Genomic DNA, 21,782 nt, shown 5'->3' with positions numbered 1-21,782 from the left:
GTATCTGGACTGGAACTGAACTGAGGGCGTGCCGAGCCGAAGGGGCGTGGCCAGAGCCGCTCGCCAGGCGAGCGATCTGTGCGTGACGCTGAGACTGTGGCGAACTTCTTCCTCCAACAAGACAGGTCAACACAACATGTCTCGAAGACTATCACTTGTCGTAGGACGCAACAGTGCCGATCTAACGCAGCTAAGCCACAGCCTTCATAAATTTGCAGTTGCGAATTTGTTTTGATTACTTTTATTTTCTTTCCCACTACATTCCTGGAATTGAAGTTTCATACCCCGGTGACTGCATCGTGACATAATATACTCTTTTTTAATATAACGGTATATTATTTCATATTAATGTATTCATATTTTTTAAGCCTGCAATATGGCTCATTACCTGTGTTTACAGCCTACTCCCTTTTCTGTTCACCTTTATCAAGGGTGCAAATCATTACGTGAAGGCCTAGCTTTTAGTGAATAAATAAATGCATAAATAAATAAAGTGTTCAAACCACATTTGTTAAATTCGGTAGTGACCGTTAATTGATTAAAGTAGAATCTTATTGTAATTCTGTTCGCACCCAGTGGCCATTACTCTGGGGCATTGCAGCTGAAAAAGTTGGCAAAAACCTATGCCATTTACTGAAGATAACAGAGATTTATTTTTGGGGCACGATTTTCCTTCAGGAACAGTTAGAAATGGACATTGCCATTGGCCTAAGATTCACCCATTGTTTTACCATTAAGGCAGGACACATGCATGTACCGTGCAATATAATAAAAATTGAAAACACATCACTTTTATTTCCCAAGAATCTATTAACCAGCATTTGGAGCTATAGGGCAGTAAATATACATGAAAACTGCATTGAGCAAGACTGGTTGATTCTGCAGCTTTGACAGCATTATCATTGTAGCCAGTAACTTTTTAAATTGAAAATATTTACAAGGATGGGCGGCATAGATGGTGCAGTGGGTAGCACTGCCGCCTCACAGCAAGGAGGTCCTGGGTTCGAATCCCAGTCGGCCGGGGCCTCTCTGTGTGGAGTTTGCATGTTCTCCCCATGTTTGTGTGGGTTTCCTCCGGGTACTCCAGTTTCCTCCCACAGTCCAAAGACATGCAGGTTAGGCTGATTGGAGAGTCTAAATTGCCCGTAGGTATGAGTGTGTGAGTGAATGGTGTGTGTGCCCTGCGATGGACTGGTGACCTGTCCAGGCCAATGTATGCTGGGATAGGCTCCAGCCCCCCTGCGACTCTGTTCAGGATAAGCAGGTTAGGATAATGAATGAATGAATGAATTTACAAGGATCTATACATATTTTCTGTTCTCAAAATGGGCAATTCCAGTTTAATTTAGCATGGCTTCATATCAATGTAAATTGTAAATGATCTGCATTTAGCAACTGGTGTCATATTTCACAGAAAATCTGCAAAAAGTCTGAATAATTTACACACTGATGGTATGAAGACAATATATCAATGTTCATGGGTGGTTATAATTGGGTGCTAACCTGGATCTCCAGTTTCCAGTGTTAATCTGAAACCTCAAGACTGTGGATATCCATGTGGACATTACTGCTCTAGTTTATGTAGTTATGAATTTATGAACTCATTTGCGCCCCCATGTGGCCTTTTTAAAAATATCATTACCACTACATTCAAAATGATTTTCTTCAAAATATCTTCCTTTCGAGATGTTTCATTTATCAAATGTTTTTTTTACAAATAGTACAACATAGAGCTAGTGAATATTTTTGTCTTTGCCTCAAATCATAGTTTTGTTGTAAATGCAAAATCAGATGTCATTCATCAGGGTATTCAAATCTTGTGAACAAACTCCTAGCCAGATATGCACATATAAACGGTAAATGGTTGGCATTGATATAGCGCCTTTATCCAAAGCGCTGTACAATTGATGCTTCTCATTCACCCATTCATACATACACTCACTACCAATGGCAATTGGCTGCCATGCAAGGCACCAACCAGCTCGTCAGCATTTAGCATTTGGGGGTTAGGTGTCTTGCTCAGGGACACTTTGACACAGCCCACAGGGGATCGAACCGGCAACCCTCCGACTGCCAGACGACTGCTCTTACTGCCTGAGCCATGTCGCCCCTGAAATAAAGTAATGAAGCAGCAATTTGAAGTTTCTGGTAGCCAGCTTACTTGCAATAATGTTTCATGGAGTTGAAATAGATTACATTGTTCCTACCGTTTCGAACAGCCTGAGCCATCCAGATCTGCAGACACTGCTGATTCCTTTAAAAAGAGGCTGAAGACCCATTTGTTCAAACTGGCCTTCATGTATTTATTTATTTTGCCTGTGTTGTCTCCATATGAGTTTTCATGTTACGTTATTTATATATATTTGTGAGATCGTTGTGATTTTGTTCCAGAAAGGTGCTATATGAACTTTACTTACTCACTTGTTCAAAGTGCTTTACAGAAGGCAACAATAAAACGAGCAAACTACAAAACAGTGCAGTAATATAAAATCAGTTAAAATACCATAAGCCATATCATGCCGTCAATAAACTTGAAAAGGCACACTGATAAAAAATAAAAAGGTTTTTCAGCCAGGCCTTGAATGCCACGTGTGATTGAGCCAGACGTGGGTGATCGGGCAGACTGTTCCACAGGAGTGGTGCACTGGAGCAGAAAGCTGGATCACCACTGCATGGGCCTGAGTCCTGGGCACCGCCAAGCGGCTACAGCTGCTGGACCTCAGTGAGCGGGGTGATTCCAAGGGAGTTCAAAGAGGCAATGATTTAAAAGCCAGCAACAGTATTTTGAAGTCAATCCTGAAGCTGACTGGAAACCAGTGGCGTGTCATCTAGGGCATATGCTGATATGCTCAAACTTCCTGCTTCTGGTGATAACTGCTGCATATCTCTATCAAGTGTGTGAATAATTTCTGATAACACTGCAAATGTTTAAACTAGTGTGTAAAACTAAGTTTCCTGCAAATGCAAATGTTTTTCCTTGCTTGCCTTTCATTGCAGTAAAGTAAAAATGCATCAGCTGAAAATGAGTTTATAAACTTGAATTACTTTACTTGAACTTGAACTTGAACTACTAATCAAAAGAGCTGAGATCAGACAATAGCCAGAAAATTAGAATATTATCAAAAACAATCATAGCAAATGAAAAAACACATTGGCTTGGCTTGCAGCATTTAGAACCATTTGCCACAGTCAAAAATAGAACATTATATAAGGGTACTTTTTATGGTGTCTCTGAAGTGCACAAATGCGGGAAAGAAAAAAAAAAAAAAAAAAAACATGGATCTGATATGCAGATGGAACTTACAAAAACAAAACCCCACAGCACTGAAGTGAAAACAAAAAGTGCAAAACACAAGCATGCAACGTAGCAGTTCTGAAGTGCGGATGCAACAATCTAAAAGTGATTTGACTACACATGATTTTTATTTTTGCATTTATTTCTGTTTTGCACTTCAGCCATCATTCCTTTATTCAATCTTTTTATACTGTACGATGTAGGAGAGTGTGGTATTGGAGACAATGCTGCTTATGCAAGTTGCTTTTACCTTGCATTTTCACATAGGAGTGTTGTGGGTTACCAGTCAGCAGAGAACTTGCACAGCCAGAATTGATGCACTGTGGAAGACGTCAAGCTCTTTTTTTAAATTACGACATTCTTTAAATTAAAATGAAACATTTTCTCCACCATTTCCAAACTGAAAAAATAGGTATACCTCTTACTAAATGCAAGCAAGAAAAATGGCACAAATATTTAGTGTACCTTAGTTCAGTCCATTAATTAAATCCCTTCAGTTGGAAATACCATAAATTGATAGTATTGTTAGTAGTTAATTTTCTGGAGCATTTAAAAAATGTCTTATTTCAGTTGCATTCATTTCATTCATTTTTTTGTTTTAAATCACTATCCCACAAATACCAGCCATCACCAGAAACATCTGTGAGTATTGAAAATAAGCATTGCACAGAGAAACTGCCTGGCTAATGAAAAATGTACTCCCAAGCAGAAATAGCAAAAGCTGTCCATTTAGATCCTTTCTTGGGATAGGATGAAAAGTGAAAAGTGACTTCCAATACATAATTTCTTAGCAGTGTAAACAAAGATTAAATAATAATCCAGAAATGAATGTATACTGAATGGGTAACAAACCATCCATTTCATATTTAGTAGACAGTTTACTAAAGCTGTATATTTACTGATGCAATTCAAGTTCAGATTCAATAGGCAGTGCCCCACCAGGCACCTGAGACATACAGTGCAGTCCGTAAGTATTTGGACAGCGGTACAATTTCATTTTTATTTTATTTTTTTAGCTGTGTACTCCAGTCCATCAGATTTGAAATTAAACAACCACCTTTGAGGGCCACTTGTATAATCTTCATTTACACATAGACCCCCCCACATTATAGAGGACCAAAAGTAATCGGACAGTTGGCTTCTCAGCTGTTTTGGATAGTGCAGGTAAAAGAAAGCTTTCAGTATCGAGTCTTGATTCTTGTCTTTTGATTGCCTTTGGAGTCTGTTATTTCTCAACATGAGTTGTGCCAAAGTGACACAGTTTATAAGTTCCTTCTCAACTGTGCTGTTACTAGCCAAAAGAACAGGAATTGTACCACTGTCCAAATACCTACTGACCCATTTCAGTAGGTCCATTTCTCCAACCATAATGTGGTTCCTGGATACAAGGATGAACATTTTCAGTAAACCTGCGTAAAAACACATTGCACATACACTGTATTTATTGCACTTATTCTTTAGACTTAAGTCTTCTGCTGCTGTAGCCTATCCACTTTGTGTCAAATCTCTTTGTGTGTTCAGAGATGCTCTTCTGCATTCCACTGTTGTAATGTGTGGTCATTTGCGTTACTGTCACCTTCCTGTCAGCTTTGACCAGTCTGGCAATCCTGCTCTGACATCTCTCATTAACAAGGCGTTTCTGTCTGCAGAACTGCTGCTCACTGGTTGTTATTGTTGTTTCTTTGCACCATTCTTTGCAAAACCATTCTATCACATTTCTTCCCCATTCTGACATCGGGTCAGAAAAACAGCCGAAACCCTAGACCAGCTCTGCATGCTTTTATGCATTTACTTACTGCCACATAATTGGTTGAGTAAATAAAAAGCTGGTGTAGTTTTACCAAATAAAGTGATCACTGAGTGTACATTACTAGCACTATCATCCTAATCAGCAAACATGATTATTTCATGCAGCTCATTCATTTCTGAAAGTAGTAAGGATTTTTGACCCAGGCAAATGCTATATTTTCCTCTTGATTTTAATTTATTTTACTTAATGGTCTGTCCACACCGTTGACAAGAAAAATAAAGTATTGCTATAACATTTGCTTTATTATCTAGCCCCTTATAAGCTACATGATCAAACAATTAATGCATTCAGTGGGATGTTTGTGCAAAAGGCTTGTAAAAGGACTGCAGTAATCTTGTGGTGCCGTTGAGAAGAATCGCACGTCACATGAAATTACACAAATTACTGGATCTGTGCAATTTATAAATGCCCGCAAACCATGAGAATGTGAATTAGAACGCCTGTCTAGCAAAAATAAATAAATAAATAATTGTGCTTCCACGTTGACGCGGGTCCAAGGCACACTGCGTAATATGGCAGGATGACTTTAAAAAGCCCTCATTATAATGGCATATCCAACAAGGAGTGAAATAAGGCAATAAGGCAGCATACACGTTACGGCAAAAAGCCTTCATTGGGGCATAATGTCAGTCGTTCTCCTGTGTCTCTCACCTCAGATATATGCCGCGCTCGTCTCAGTTCGAACTCCTCATCGACGGCATGGGTCACACCTGGTGTGCTGAGAGGGCTATTGGAGTACGAAGCCGCTTGTCGTCTGGCAGCCTCCGCGTAATGTCAGAATTAGGATTTATTTCCCGACTATTGAAACGCATCTAAATGATCGATTGATTGCTTGATCGAGGGACTCCAGAACTACCAAAATTTGGCTCTGAGGGTAATTCAATATGACAGACAATACACAGGGGAGCCTTGAGAAATGCCTTCCACATTTTATGACCTTTAGGACTACTGTGCTTTGCAACCTACAATCATATAAATCCACACAAATGTATACTTTACAGGACATTGGCAGTAGTGGACTTTCTGCCACCAAACCTTATTTCTCCAGCAGTAAACTCGACACAAACAAGCAGTGAAAAATGAACTCAGGTTCACAGCAATACCACGATCCTGGGCGTCTTAACATCGTTCACTCTCAGAATTCCACCACTGACTTAATTACATCCAGATAAGGGCCAGGCGGTCAGCTGGTTAGCTGTCAGCTAACACTGCATTACATTACATTATTGGCATTTGGCAGACGCTCTTATCCAGAGCGACGAAGAGTTGATTAGACGAAGCAGGAGACAATCCTCCCCTGGAGCAATGCAGGGTTAAGGGCCTTGCTCAAGGGCCCAACAACTGTGCGGATCTTATTGTGGCTACACCAGGATTAGAGCCTCCAACCTTGTGTGTCCCAGTCATTAACCTTAACCACTACGCTACAGGCCGCCCTGCGTTCTCTCAGAGGACATGCTCACAAGGAGCCAGGAGGGTGGGTTCAGCCCCAGGCTGCAGGGAGACGTAGCTCCAGTGCGACCGGCCTGGAGGGTAAGACCAGGGAGCACCACCCACAGCAGGGAACAGAAATGCACATGATGGACGGTTAACTGAAAAACCTAATCAGAGCAGTGCAAATCCTCCTGCTCTTCAGTATTGACAGGAAGTATAAAAAATAAAAATAAAAAATAAACCTTTTCCAAAACATTTTGTGCCCTTTATAATCTTTCAGCATTACAAATACTAAAACATTCAAAGACAAAAAAATTAAATAAATACAAATCAGTTCTCCATACAGATCCATACCAGGCATTCGGACATCCCTAGAAGAAACCTAGGAAATGCACATCTGTATAGAGCATTATACCAGCATGGCCTACAGCCTATGGTATAACCAAGGCTTCTGAAATGTGTGAGTTGCTTAGACAATGATTTGATTCGACAATGGACACATAATTCCATTTGAGCATAAAAATGTGCGAGGTTTTATTTGAGAGTTTTGCTGAGGTTGGTGTAGCCAGCTCCTACGCAGGTCATCAGCACTTTGTCCCCACCCTTCTGGGTCTCCTCCGCCTGCTTCTGCGTCTCCATCTTGAACATGATCTGGAAAAAGTCCCGGATGTGCCGTAAAAACTCTATCCTGAAAGAGATAAAGGCCATCGGGTCAGGCAGCCTCTTACGGATAGTGAAACCATATGAAACAGCCCATTGACACAATTTGTCACAATAAAATAAAAAGAAAGTCAGCGTCAAACCTATGCCCAAAAGGTGAAGTGGCAAGTAATACCCATGTTACACTACAGAATAAGATACCGAGTAAATCGCCTCAGTCGTCGATCAACAATGTTATCTGTGCAAGCTGGCCTGGATAGGGGGGGATCTGAAAAGCAAATAAACGTGGCGATGTGAGGAATTATACCAATGCTAAGAAGCACAGTGGCCGTTAGCCTGCCGTTGCATCAGAGTTAACTGACAAGCGCTGACCCAGGACAGAGTGCGCTCAGATAACCTGTACAGTGACAGAAAGGACTTTCTGATCGGTAAAGTGACTTAATGACAAGCTTTTACATAACCAATCCAAGTACATTCCTGGTCTTGGTGGTTAAACAAGTGACAGCCTACTTGGTTTACTGGTTGGCTTAAAGAACATACTCAAGTGAGGCATCCTGGTACCAGGACATAGCTTTACAAAACTAGAGAGTAGCAGACTACAATTCTATATTACTCTTTGGAAATGCCCAAGCACTTCTTACGGAGATGGCACTGCATCTTCTCAGTCATCTGGTTGCAGACTAGGGAAACAATTTACGGTTTTCTTCTCGGGAGGCGGTTCAGAAACTTCAATAAATCAGAAACTTGCTAGCTAATATACCTGTTTCTACTCAATCACCTAACACTAACACAAGAAAAGGAGGATGTCATTGTCGTACAATGTCCCAAGAAAGTATAGATGTTATTTCAGCTAGGGGAATATATGGTATTTACAGTTATTATTGGCAGTTTCTTTTATTAACATTCACAAGGGTCAGTTCATGGTGGTTGTCGCTTTTTACACAGTCTGTAACTGATAAAGCCCAATCCTGAGATCATTAATGTGGGGGCTTTCAATGGCATACTACCAGGAAAACCAATGGGTAACATTTCTGTTTCGAAACAAACCAACAGAAACCTTTCTATTCATATTATTTACCATATTAAAACAAAATATGGTACATTTTATTCTTTGGCCACACCCAAGTACAGCCATTTATAAATTTCATGTATAAATCCATATACCATATACTATTCCAAGCAGCCCATACTATGGAATAGGGGCACTTTTTTGTTACTAGGCAATCCCAAGGGATTGGTCAGCTTACTCATATACACGATCGTCTGCACACCCCATTACATTCCAGTACTAGTTCATAACACTTTAATACAAGGTAGAAATCATTGATATTCAAGTGTCCATGAAAATATTTCAGAATATAGCCAGTCAGAATACGGTGACTGAGATATTTTAATATTCTCCTCCATAACTTCCAATTTACATTAAAAAAATAATAATAATAAAAAAAATAAAAAAAATAAAACACTCATTGTGGAAATGAGAATTTCTCCCCAAAGATAGACTGTGAGTGATCTTCCATAGTCTTCTGCCGCGGCCCATTGCGATGGCACTGCCAATCTTCAGTTATCATAGTACTGTACTTTAGAAGCATACAGCACCGGTACCATGATAACTGAAAATGGACAGTTCACATTCCGGAGGGTGCTGCTAGGGGGTGGCCCGCCAGTTTGGGCACTTCATTCCCAGGCAGGTGAAAAGACTGAGAGAAGTCACAATATACCTCTGGCACGCATTATTTAGCTTACTAAATGTCACATGACACAAGCATACTGCGCATTTGACAGTTATATTTCCATACAGAGATGCTCTGTGCTCACTCAAAATAATAGCCAAAACGTTAAAGGGCATTTTTAATGTATGTGTGTATCCGGCTATAGTAAATGCTTGTTCAGGTACTGAATGTGATTTTCTATTTCTTGAACTGCTTTTAGCCGCTAAATTGACCAACTAAACACTGATTAACAAGAAACACTAGTGGATCTCCAATGGCAGAAATGAACGGCATCACATTATAAGAAAGTGGCTATTTGAGATATGTTTGCCAGGTATACACACAGCATTATGGATATGATTCTAGACCTTAAAGACCTGGTTCAATGATCTTAAATTATTCCACTGAGATATTAAATGCTTTTCCTTCATCCCCCCAAAAAAACAGCAAAGTTCCTATACTGCCTACCACAGCTGGATGCGGTTTTGGTCATTTGGAAATCATATTTATGGCATCGCATTTCCAGTTTAAGGAATTTGCAGAGCAACTATTTAGCAGGCTGCCAATTTGAAGTGGACCCCTTACAGCATGATCAGAGCTCCTGTGCTCAGGTTTATAAATGGCATGCTTTAAAAAATTAAACTGGCTTAAACTAAAATATCGTTGTTTAAACGGGTACATTCGTGCCAGTTTATAAACAACTGAGATTATACATTTGAACGACTAAGGCAAGACACTGTCTGAGGACAAAAAAAGGAAAAAAAGGTCACAAATCAAAAGATTCCATGAAGGGGGCGAAGGTTCTTTGGAAACGGACGCAAACACTTACTTTTCTGAGTATCTGACTGTTTACTGACCTCGGATGGAATTTGGATCAATGTTAGTGCCAAAAGTAGAGCACGGCAAGCTTACGTGTATGGAGAGAGTGGACCAAGCTTACGTGTATGGAGAGAGTGGACCAAGCAGAGTTTTGGACACATCCTGCTGTCCCAGCGTCATGTAGAGTAGCGACAGACTCTGATTGGCTGAATCCACACAGCCACCCTGACGCAACACAAAAGGGAAAAGTGAGATGGGACACTCAACGCCACAACAAATCAGCAATGCGTTCGCTCTGCCAGAAGCCAACAAGTTTTAGGTGTTACCTTTACACATACAGTTAACAAAAACAATGTATTTGCTCACCTTTACATACGCCAACCAAATAAAAATATCAGCTTGGGTGAACCCAGTAAACAAAAATTACATGAATCGGAAAACTTCAGCAACCACAATCAAGCTATGTAACAGTGGTGCACAAACTCTACCCAAAACAGGACAAACACTTTTAAAATGATGATATTTTAAAACTCTGCATTTCTTCAGCCTGGATTACTTTTACTCATTCAGTTATTGCAAGTAAAGAAAATGTGAATTAGGAGACACAGCCCAAATTAAATAATACACTGTCTGGAAAACTTACAGCAACTTCCTTCATAATAATAATGCACCAAGTGCAACCACTAACGCTGATTTTGAGACACATAAGCAACTCTCGTGATACTACACCCAAAAGAAAAACTTGACACACCTCTGTCCATAAACCTGAAATCTGAAAAAGAAATTTAAATGGGACAGTGAAAATTAATCCATTAACAACATAATTTTATAATACTGAAAGATCCCACAAAATCATACAGTAAGCACACACAACATGGCAGTTTTAAAATAAAGTCTGGTTAAAAATGCATTTGGTGAAATACAAAACAAGGAGAAGATACAATTTATTTGCAGACGTTTGATACAATTTGATACAAATTGCCTTTAACAGCAACACAGTTCTCATTACAGTCCAAAGTCTAAAATTACAAATTAAAATTTTTACAGTCTGAGGGCAATTGTGAGACTCTTCTTACATTAAAAAAACAAAAAAAAGCTGCATCATGTGCAGGGTTTTAGGCCCGTTACTTTGAGTTTATGCCGGACTCCTGGTCAGCATGATTATGATTCAATCACGAAATTACCCTCAGGAACTGAGGAAACCTTGTTCACAGCATCAATGTGATCTGATGAGATTCCTATGTTTACTGACTGACCCAAATACCAACTGGAACAAGATGCTATATGCTGGGAAAATGCATTGCCAAAACTATTGAAGCTATGGATTACATTTTTTATTTTATTTTATTCTTTATATAGAGTTTGTATGTTGGCTCTCATTTCTTAATCATTTTCTTTAGTAGTGACAAATCATGCAAATCAAAAAAATCTTTAGTCTCAATAAAAAGGTACTAAAGTAGATATTTTATATTGGTGTCCCATCACTGCCGGAAAAATTAAAATGATCTCTGAGGTTGCCATTTGGGGCTCGTCCAATAAAATGTAATCAAGACTATCCTTAGCTGGATTTTTAAGCTTAAAGAAATCTGTACCTCAACCATGACAAACAATTGCAGACCATCTAATGTCAATTTCGCTGTTTTGATTAATCTGACAACCAAAAACAAAATACCACAACAATAAACCAAGTCAAATTAGAAAATGCCTGATACTTACATCTTCATAGCATGGTACGGTATGCCAATTATATACTTAATACTATTCACTCACACATCCCCTTCAAGCAGGATCAAAGCTGTCGAACAAAACTGCCAACTTTAACAAAGGTGGGAGTGTATGATACTCTGGTATACCCCTGCCATACGTGCAAAGCCCTGTTCAAATCTCAACTGCCGAGAAGCCTCTGGAAACTCCCTAAAATCCAGAGGTATAAAGAACATCAACCGATTTAACCGAATCCCCATGCATCAAATTTCAGCAGCTCTGGGGGTTATATATAAGCATATTAGTCTTAACGAGCCTTGGCCATAAAGTCACAGTGAGAAAATTGACAGTTTCTCAGTTGGACAGTGTGACACTTTACAACCAACAGCTCCTTTGCTGTAGAGGCACAAAGCTAGTTTCAAAGATTCAGCACAATATACTTTTAGATATTTTCAAACACAGTCAAAGACATCCTCCTCCTCCTCCTCCTCCTCCCATGACACTTTTCTTCAAATATTAAAGCAAGATTACTTAAAAAAAAAAAAAAAAAAGAAAAAAAAAAAAGATTATTTTACAGTTTCAAAATAATGAAGAAAAAAAGAAAAGGAAAAAGGCCCTGTGCAAAAAACACACAAAGTACAGAAATATTCTTTGGCCTCCTTGTATGTACAGCATGTTTGAGATCTCTCCACAGATTTTCAATAATATTCAAGTCTGGGGACTGTGGTGGCCATTCCAAAACCTTCATCAGTCTTTCCTAGCGGTTCTTCATGGTTGATTTTCAGGTATGCTTTGGATCATCGTCTTGCTGAAATACCTAACCTCTCTTCAACTTCAATGACTGGACTGACCTTTGAACATTAGCCTCTAGAATATTTATTGATATTTGGTGGAATCTATTCTTCCTTTCACTGGCACAATATTTCCTGTGCTCCCAGCAGCCACACAACCCCAAAGCATAATAGATCCACCTCCATGCTTCACAGTTGGCAAGGTGTCATTCTCTACAAAGACTTCACCCTTTCTTCTCCAAACATACCTTCTTTGGTGGTGGCCAAAAAGTTCAAAAGTCCAAAGCACATTGCTCCAAAAGACTTCTAAATGTTTTATTTCAAAAACTTCAGACGTTTAACTTTTTTGCAGCTCTTTGGCAGTGATGTGTGGGTTCTTCTGAGCATTTCTCACTAGGTCTCAGGCCATTCTATCTGAAATCTTTCTTGGTCTTCCAGACTTTGTCTGGACTTCAACTGTTCCATTTATCTTCCATTTTCTAATAATGGATCATTTAAAAAAAAAAATTATAACAGTAGAATTAGGTAGTTTGAAACATTGAGAGTTACTGTAGCCTTCTCCTTCTTGGTGGAAATGAACCATCTTCATTCTGAAATCCTTGGACAATGGTTTAGACAACCCATGGTTGTTAACGCCAGACAGAACAACCACTGCAGTTGGATACTTTAGAAGGCATGGGGTTACTTCAGAATAAAAAGGTCAGCCCTGGAATTATACTCACCTGACTCACTGAAGCCCTAACAAGTAAATCACCTGGGTCTGGGCCTTAGTAATCATCTTTTGAAAAAGTAAAAAATTGAAGAATAATCCAAAAGGGTTCCCAAACAGTGCCCTTTTCCTTTTTTTATAATTCATAAACCATAATAAATAAAAGCTTGCCTATAAATTTGCAGAAAATTCTCATGTTTAACGCTGTACCATTTAGAGTTCAGGTTTGTTTCGATCACATACAGATTAATTGTAAGACATTTAAACCAGGGGTGCCCACATTTTTGCACCTCACTTTATGTAGACATTAAATCACACCTGCAATCAAGAGGTGAATTATTGTACTAAACCGTTTTCCTTATTTAAAAAAGAAACAGCAGAAAGTATTTTTACACAAAAAATAAATACATAAATAAACAATAACTGAAGCCCAAAAATCAGTCAAAACAAATATTTTTCTCATGCCATTACTGATGTTCCAATGGGAAGCACTCGGTCAGTGAAAATAAACGAATTCAATCATTATGACATTCAGTTGCAACAGATGTTTGGTTCCTGAAATCTCTCCTGAGAATGCTTGGCTCACAAGGCTGGTTGCAAGGAGGCAATGTGTTGTTTAAATGGACAACCATTGAGGTTACAGTAGGTAATTCGGGGTTATGTAATGGCATTTGATTAAAGACATAGTGCATATGCTTAGTATTACAGCATATATAGATAGAAAAACAGTCTGACAAAGCAGACTGGTATGAGCATTCAGTGAAGAGTCATCAGAATGGAATTAAACGGATGACTACATGAATTAACTTTGATTATCTAAACATATCTTGGGCATTAGGCTACCCCTGAAACATTGGGGAATTTTGTACAATGACGTTCTTGTAGTGGGCATTGAGAAATATCTCCGATCACTTAAAGCAGTGATGAATTCACAGAGTAAACATCCTGCATGGAACCAAATAAAACAGAATTTGAATGTCATCAAACCTAAATCACTGTCAGATGTAGAAGGCATACTAATGACGACAAACAACGGTAGCGTGATTTTTACCAGCTGACTTTTTACAATGCTCATATGAAGCATGGCTATATAAAAATTTTAATAAATAAAAACTCTGAAAAAACACCCAAAAGCAGACCATTCTAGTAATGTTAAATACTCAAATACTTGGCTTGCATTGGGTTAAGAGTTGTATCTAGCAAGTCTGAGCCCTCTCATATTCAATTTGTTCTGATTAAAGATGATTAAAGGCCAAAGTGACTGAGGGATGTTTTCTGAAGACATATGAAATTTCGGTATACAAAGCAAAGGAATACAGGAATACACACAATATGAATGTGGCCTATAGTCATGTCTCATGTATCCTCCACTTACTCAACACAGGAATTGACTGTCCAAGTAATAAAGGACTTTCCCTTTGCTATATTCCCATTTTTTGCTTTATATTCCCATTTTTGCCATTCTGCTTAAGAAACTGTTGTAGCAGCATCCACAGGATGTCTGATGTCCTGACCTCTACACAACGAAGCCAAGCATTTCTAGGATGGACCGACATTTTCAAAGGCAAGCCATCATAAAAAAAGACAATAACTGGCAATGCTTGCAAAGGCTTACTCAAATTATGCCAATTCATGAAAAATGAAATGAAAGATTTAACTTTTAAGATGTGAATATTTTGTTCCAGTACCTTTTTAAGAGAAGTTAAACGAAACAGAAAAATGACATAAGGACAATAACATGACATGGCACCATTTTGTATTCACTACATATTAATATGATACAAAATGTTGATGAATATACAGCACTTACATCACATCTCAGTTCACCCAGTAGCTCCGACAGACACAACACGTCCCCTTACTCTGGCATACTACAACTAGCCGTGGGTAATGATTAACCACAAACTAAACAAAGAAGGGCATGTCTACCAGCGGACACGAGAACTGGCCTCCATGTCAAACATTAACAGTTCTCAGCAGGGCTTGTTTTTCTCCCCTTACACCCCCCCCCCCTCACCCCCACCCCCCACACCTGCTGACCAATGAAGAGCAGCCACCAACATGACCCACACTCAAGAAGACACAACAATATTCTGCATTCAAATCGAACCAAATTCCACACACTAACATGGCTCACATGGTTCTGTTTCCATGAGGACGATGACTAGAGGACCTGAGAGTAAAGTAAAGCAACAGTGCGAAAAAAAAAAAAAAAAAAAAAAAGGCCAATTCAGTATCTCTCTAGATCTAATTGTTATTAGTGTCATCTTTAACAAATGTGCAAGTACCCACAATAAGTTTACAAAATACACTCCCAAGAGTATGACTCAAGAATGTAATCAGTCACAATTTGACAGCAGTGACAACACACATAAGACCACTTGGACTTACTTGCCATTCTCTTTAGCACAGGATTATACTGCGTTGGTGTGGCAAAAAAAAAAATAACAGCAAGGCCTTAGCAATCTACACACCACAAAGTCTTACTGCCAATGAAATGTCTACATTCTATATCTAAGATAACCCTTTCACCATCTAATCATCGTCAGCAGTCAGTAGATCTACCTTTTAAAAACTACCTTCAGAAAGTGCGTAGATCACTGCACTCAACCAGCGGGAGACGGAAGAGGATACATGTTATAGTTCCAACCGTCTAACTTCTCCAAAAACAATATCTCTTGCTTTAATTTCAAATACACACGATACCTTGTGTAAATAAGACAAGCTTCGGAGTTGCTGCAAGGTGTATTTCTTCACGTTGAAGGAGGTAGGCGACTGACTCTGATAGGCTTCAAGTATGCAAAGCTAACACATTATGCTCACATGGAAATTGAGCCAGTGAATGCACAAAAATGAAAATGAAATTGAACATCTCGTCTAAGTCTGGGTAAGTTGGAAAAATTTCCCAAAATTTTGGTTCCTTCATTTAAAACCAACTTACACAGGACCGCGGTGGCGCAACAGGCTAAGATGCAGCAGACTTGTGGTTGCAGTTACATTTTATTTAAAAACCAACTTACACCCATCAGTCAGATGCCAAGACAATAACACAGAATGGGTCACCATTATGACATTTTTTGTTAAATAAAATTTGTTACATTTCTACGAGCTGAGGTCTGTTCTCATCCACTTCTTCCAGACGTGGAAACATGGTTAGAGTTTGCATTTGTGCAATAATGTAAAACAGGATGTATCTGTATCGGCTAATAAAATATCGCTCCAAAATTTCCATATTTTGCAACCTCATTTGCAAAACTTGAGTCTAGTACATCACATGACAGACAGTAATGTTCTACTGAACTCATTATCAAATTACACCGACATACTCAATTACGCATTCAAAAAACGTAGCATGTTTCTTTTGATGCTGATAAAAATGGCTCAACTGAAAAAAATGATGAAGTTTGCCCTGGCTTATTTCCACAGTACCCTGAGGTTCTTAATGTCTTATGATAGCCATGTTTCCTCACATTTGAAGTTCTAATACAGAAAACGAGTTAATGACGCAACAATAAGGTAATAAAATAATTATGTACATGCAAGTGGTCCTGCATGATGAGCCGACATTACATTACAGGCATTTAGCAGACGCTCTTATCCAGAGTGATGTACATCAAAGTGCAAATCAAACCCAGGGACAAGTGCGATGAGGACCCTAGAGGAAAGTACAGTTCTGAGTCCCAGCGTGACCACAGAGATACAGTTTGAACCCTTGAAGAATACATCAACTTACCAACTAGCATACCACGGTTGGCAGCTAGAATACCCCGAGTGCAACAGTAACTATACATAGTTGCTATTATAATCTCTGGCAGAGAAGACAGAGAAGTGTAATGCACACGCAGCACCCTGTAAAGCACAGTGTGTGACACTCACCCGGTAAACCTCCTCCAGCAGCAGCTTAGCGCAGTTCCTGCCCAGGTCCTCCGGGAGCACCACATCCCCCTGCCCCTGCGGGCTGGACACCAGCTCCGCTCCGAGGAAGGCGCCCTGCGTCGTCTCTGCCACCAGGGAGAGGCCGAACCCTGGGGATCTGGGAGAGCGGCGGGGGTGGGTGGTGAGACACGCGCAATAACCAAACGCAGGGAAGACTGCTGGTCACTGCACTCCAGGCAAAACGCGGTGTGGGACTGTGTCAGTTCCAGCGTGCCGCACCACTTTTTCAAAGAATGTCTCCACCTATTGGTCAATTTGAAGGGGACTTACTTGCCAGCGTTGGCTCCCTTCATGTGGTCCGTATAGATGTAAATGTCTGGAATGAACTTGTTCAAAACGCTCCTGGCAGAGTCCACAATTCGGTTTGCCATCTGAGGGGATACTCGTACAGAGTACCTGAGAATAACCATCAAGGAATACAACCAGGATACAAAGAACTGCCATGTCACACGAACTCTAGCCACCTATGCCACCAGGGGTCTCCATCTATACCAAATGTTGTCATTACAGACATGAATCTCTCATTAAAGGACAAAATTCACAACTTTGTTCTGTATTTTGTTACAAGCATATAGTGGGAGAGCAACGCTACACCAAGTGCAGCATGCTTTGCTCGGGTAGGTTACAAACCAAACCTTGTAAAAATGTTGCTTTGGTGAGCAAAACCGGTCTTCTAATTTGGTAGCGTTAAACAATTTCCATCAAGCATTTTACTAGCATGTCAGGCGCCATAATCACTTTGCATGATCTATTCAAGCAGGCATGCTTAAAGATCTGGATCTGGAGGGCTTTGAACTCCCTCCAGATCAGGGGTGCACAACTCTGGTCCTTGACGGCCAGTCTGCATACTGGTTTTTGTTCCAACCAATTGCCTTGTTTTTAATTTGCAGACAGCTCTATGAATGACCCTGGTTCAAGCCTGTCCTTGAGCACAGTAAAATCATTAGGATACACTTGCAGTCTGCAGCTGTAGCTGGTACTCATACACATCAGATAAGATAGGATTGAGGCAATTAAATAATTAAGACAAAGTCCTAAAACGGATCGGCCCTTATTGTGCACCCCTGCTCCAGATGGAACATTATTCTGATACAAATTTCTTGAATGACATGTACCCATACACGCATAGCACACACATTTTTAAATGACCGCTAGCACGTGTTGTTGTAGAAGACTGGAGCAGAGTTCTCTTGCTTAGGAGCAGCAAAGTAACACTTAGTAATAAGTAGCTTTAGATATTGACCACCATCTAGAAATATTAAGAATACATTTGTGAGGCTATTGGATAAAATTGTGTTAAAATTGTGTGTTTGGGTACATTCTATCAAACATTTCCTTGGGATTAAGTTGCCTATTTCATATGCAAATTCCGCTGAATTTAAGTTAAAAAAAAAAAGTTGATAATGTAGGATACGCTGTTCCCCGGATGCGCTTGATTTTCCCTGGATCGGTCAGCTGGACGGGTCGAATGGTTCTGCGAACAGGGCAGGAGAACAGCACCTCTCCCCCTCCACCAGGGGGCATCCCCCTCTTTACTATCTGTGGGAGTAAGGGAGCTAAGATTCTGCATTCAACACTTTACTGCCATAGCCACCGGGGCATGGAATTTCATTTGGTGAGCTCAAGCAATAAAAACACAACAAATGTTAAAAAAACACATAAGATTATAAAATGACTGCGTGCAATGAAACTTATAGCGTCAAGACAACAAAAATAATTCACAGTACGAGTTCTAATAGTTCCAACCCCTTACAGAATTGGCGGAACACTTTAAATAATGCCTAAAACATAACATCAGCACAGGAAGTAGGGATAAGAAAACAGGCTTTGCACACAACTGGGCAGATAAAAGTAAACTTTGAGGAAAACAACAGGCATTACCTTCAGCTCAAGGCCTTCTCCGTCAAGCCCAAACTTCTTCATCAACGGGATAGAGGTTGCCTTTAAAGTGTCAACCTAGAAGAGACAAAACAGTCTTTAATAAGCAATGCAAGGCACTCATCTGCGACCAAAATTAACATTGTGGAAGTGCTGCAAATAGCTTAATTCCCAGGAGACAGCCAGGCTTCAAGCGAGGGAACCTACCAGCAGCTCCGCTTTGCACAAAGTGGACGCTTTTTTTCCCACCTGCTTTCATTTACAGTTGGATGGCCAGTGTGTTCTTACAGTCAATTCACCATTAACAAAACTGACTGGTTGTGAGGTTTCTTTATATTGTCATGGGTGTCAAGACGTCAGATATTCCTTGAAGTAATGTGGCCAAAAGGCTGTATCTGCAATTCAAGTTATTTCTGTCACATGTGCGGAAGCAGCAAATTGTCTGCAGGATGAACGGACTGCATTTACAGAAAGAATGGGGAACCAGGACAATGCACTGTGAGAGAGAATATGAAATAATACTTAGAAGAACACTGTGAAAGGGTCATAAATATTTATCTCAAATACACCATACATTCATTGCAGCTTGAAATGTGTACATAATGGTGTGTAAATGTATGCCAACACACACACACACAAACACACACATACACACACACACACACACACATATATGCAGTGTGTGCGTTATACAGAGGACGGCGGTTACCGATGGATCCATCTGGTCGTTGGTGACTCCTTTGAGGACGGCTCGGAGCGGGTTCTTCATGAAAGGGGCAAGCATGAGGAGGGCCTCCAGGTAGAACCCCACAGATCGCTGAGAGTTGCACTCGTGCTCCACAGAACCTCCGTACAGCAGACCGGGCTGGAAGAACAGCACAGTGCCTGCAGGGCAGCGGCAACACACACTGCCAGTGAGACTGTGCCGTCACACTCAGCCGACAGACAAAGCAACTCAGCCTGAGGGACTGACAGAACACGTACAAAATGGTTTTGGAGGCTTAAGGCTGGTTTATACTCAGTCGGGCGACCGTCGCTGCAACCAGTGACATTCGGTTTACGCTTCAGAAATTAAACATATTTTCAATTAAACAACGACTGGAGTCAATGTCGGGCGACATTGATGAACATTCATAAATATTCTGCGATTTCAGTTGAGCAACAGAGTATAAACCAGCCTTAATTACAGTTATTTGTAGCACATGTTGAACATTTAAGTAGAAAGCAGTCATAGAAAACAAGAGACTTGGCCTGGGTTATATTTTCAAAAACTTACCAGTCTGATTAATTTCAATTCTGGTGCCATTGGTTATTTTGTCCATGAGGCGGATTAAGCTGGCTTCAAAATCTTTGGAAAGTAATATCACAGCAACATTTTACATAAAGTCAAATACACTTCTCATATAAATGCATAAACATACATACATATAAAAGCGTGGAGTTCAAATATTTGAGAAGTTGGGCACATTATTCAATTAGCTTTACAGCATGTAGTGATTAATTATATGGAACCATAAATTACTTTTTATATTGACAGTGTAAACAAAAACAAAACAAAAAAAAGGTTATGACTGGGATAGGTTTCACACAGCACTTAGTGGCCATTGATTGCATTTTCAGGGCAGGTCAATTGAACACGTATGGTAGTTTTACGTTTAGCACAATTTATGCATTTTCTCCACTTTATTCAGCAAGGGAAAGCAGATATGGTTAGACAGAGATGGCAGCATGTACAGAATGTGCCATGGCAAGGAATGGAATCCACAACCCCCTTCCAGACTGTCAAAACATATCCGTTATGAGCTCTTTCCAAATCTGGGTGAATTGAAAGTGCAATGCGTCCTGTACATGCAGTAAGAGCTAAGTTTATGTAATGCTACAGAGCTTCAAGTTGGGTTACATTTTTAATTGCTCATCTTGGCCCCGTATACAAACCATATTTTTATCTTTGATTCTCCCCATCCCCCAATAAATGCAAAGCTAGACACTGATTTTATTGAAATTCTTCACATGGTTAACCTAATTTTCTAAGTGAAAGGATTAAAAAAAAGTTATTTTAATATTAATATGTTATATTAATATTAAACTAATATTAATTTAACTGCTTATAATGAACAAATAATAATACGTACGTATACGTATGTCTTAACACAGTTCGCTAACAAGCTTGACCGCACCAATAAATAATTAAATCAACTTTTGAATGGTAGCAGGTTACTTTGCGCTCGTTAGCAAATGAGCCTGCAATCGAAACGTGATTCAATTAAATAAGCTATCTGCAAGTTAAGCTAACGCTCGCTAGATGTACAGTGTACAGTAACTTACGTCTGATAGGTTACAGTTTTGAATACGCACATGGACTAAGTTACCTCCGAATAAATCAACTAACAACTGCGTAACAGCTAACTTAGCTAACTAGCAATTTCAGACAATGTTAAAAGTTTGATTCCTCAAACCCACCTCTGAGTCCAGGATTGTCATCTTTTGACCGTATATTTCGGATTGTAATTTTCTTCCCACTTAATAAAGATAGAACAAGTCTCTGTCTGAAAAAATTGCACCCATCGTACACGAGCCCCTTATTCGCCATGTTGTTGTTGAAAGGCTACACCTCCAACTCCATCCACGTGTTTTAAAACAGACGGGATATGCAGAAGAATCAAAGGTCACATGACTACATGAAGACATGAGGAACAAATCGCACCAAAACGCGAGCGATTCTGGCCTATCCCTGTTTTCAGGTGGTTTCGGATTTGCTTTCTATACGAGTTTCCCACCGGAAAGTCCCACATGAACACCTTATTATATCGGATGATCAAGTTGGGAAAATCGGGATTCTCGATGCAGCACTCTTTCCAACATGGTCGAACAAAACATCGAGTCTTCCGTGATCCGTAAGGAATGTCATACAATAAAGCCACAGCCACAAATGCAAATTTAAAACGCATAGAGTTTATTTGATAACTATAGTATTGCAGCATTTAATTTCCTGTTGTATTTGCGTTTTTAACCACCAGGAATAGCCAAATATTGCTAG

General features: G+C 39.8%; 1 protein-coding gene across 2 annotated transcripts; it reads right to left on the bottom strand.

The window, feature by feature from the left end:
* Positions 1–7,040: 7,040 nt before the first annotated feature.
* rcl1 (RNA terminal phosphate cyclase-like 1) lies at positions 7,041–21,396 on the bottom strand. 2 transcript variants are annotated; one of them, XM_061262956.1, is made up of 9 exons: positions 21,206–21,396; positions 20,022–20,093; positions 19,455–19,630; positions 18,749–18,823; positions 18,282–18,406; positions 17,138–17,263; positions 16,808–16,964; positions 9,821–9,952; positions 7,041–7,224 (listed from the first exon to the last, which is right to left on the bottom strand). In XM_061262956.1, exons 1-8 carry the CDS (start codon positions 21,333–21,335, stop codon positions 9,845–9,847), a joined length of 969 nt encoding a protein of 322 aa, XP_061118940.1. In that variant the 5' UTR covers positions 21,336–21,396; the 3' UTR covers positions 7,041–7,224; positions 9,821–9,844. The 2 variants fall into 2 exon arrangements, with proteins under 2 accessions (XP_061118940.1, XP_061118939.1); XM_061262955.1 differs by having other exon boundaries at positions 9,849–9,952.
* Positions 21,397–21,782: the final 386 nt, after the last annotated feature.

Source organism: Conger conger, chromosome 12 (assembly GCF_963514075.1).
Source record: "Conger conger chromosome 12, fConCon1.1, whole genome shotgun sequence".
In the NCBI taxonomy this organism is placed as follows: Eukaryota; Metazoa; Chordata; class Actinopteri; order Anguilliformes; family Congridae; genus Conger; species Conger conger.
Note: the sequence above shows the minus strand (reverse complement) of the source record. Positions and strands in the feature narration are given on the sequence as shown.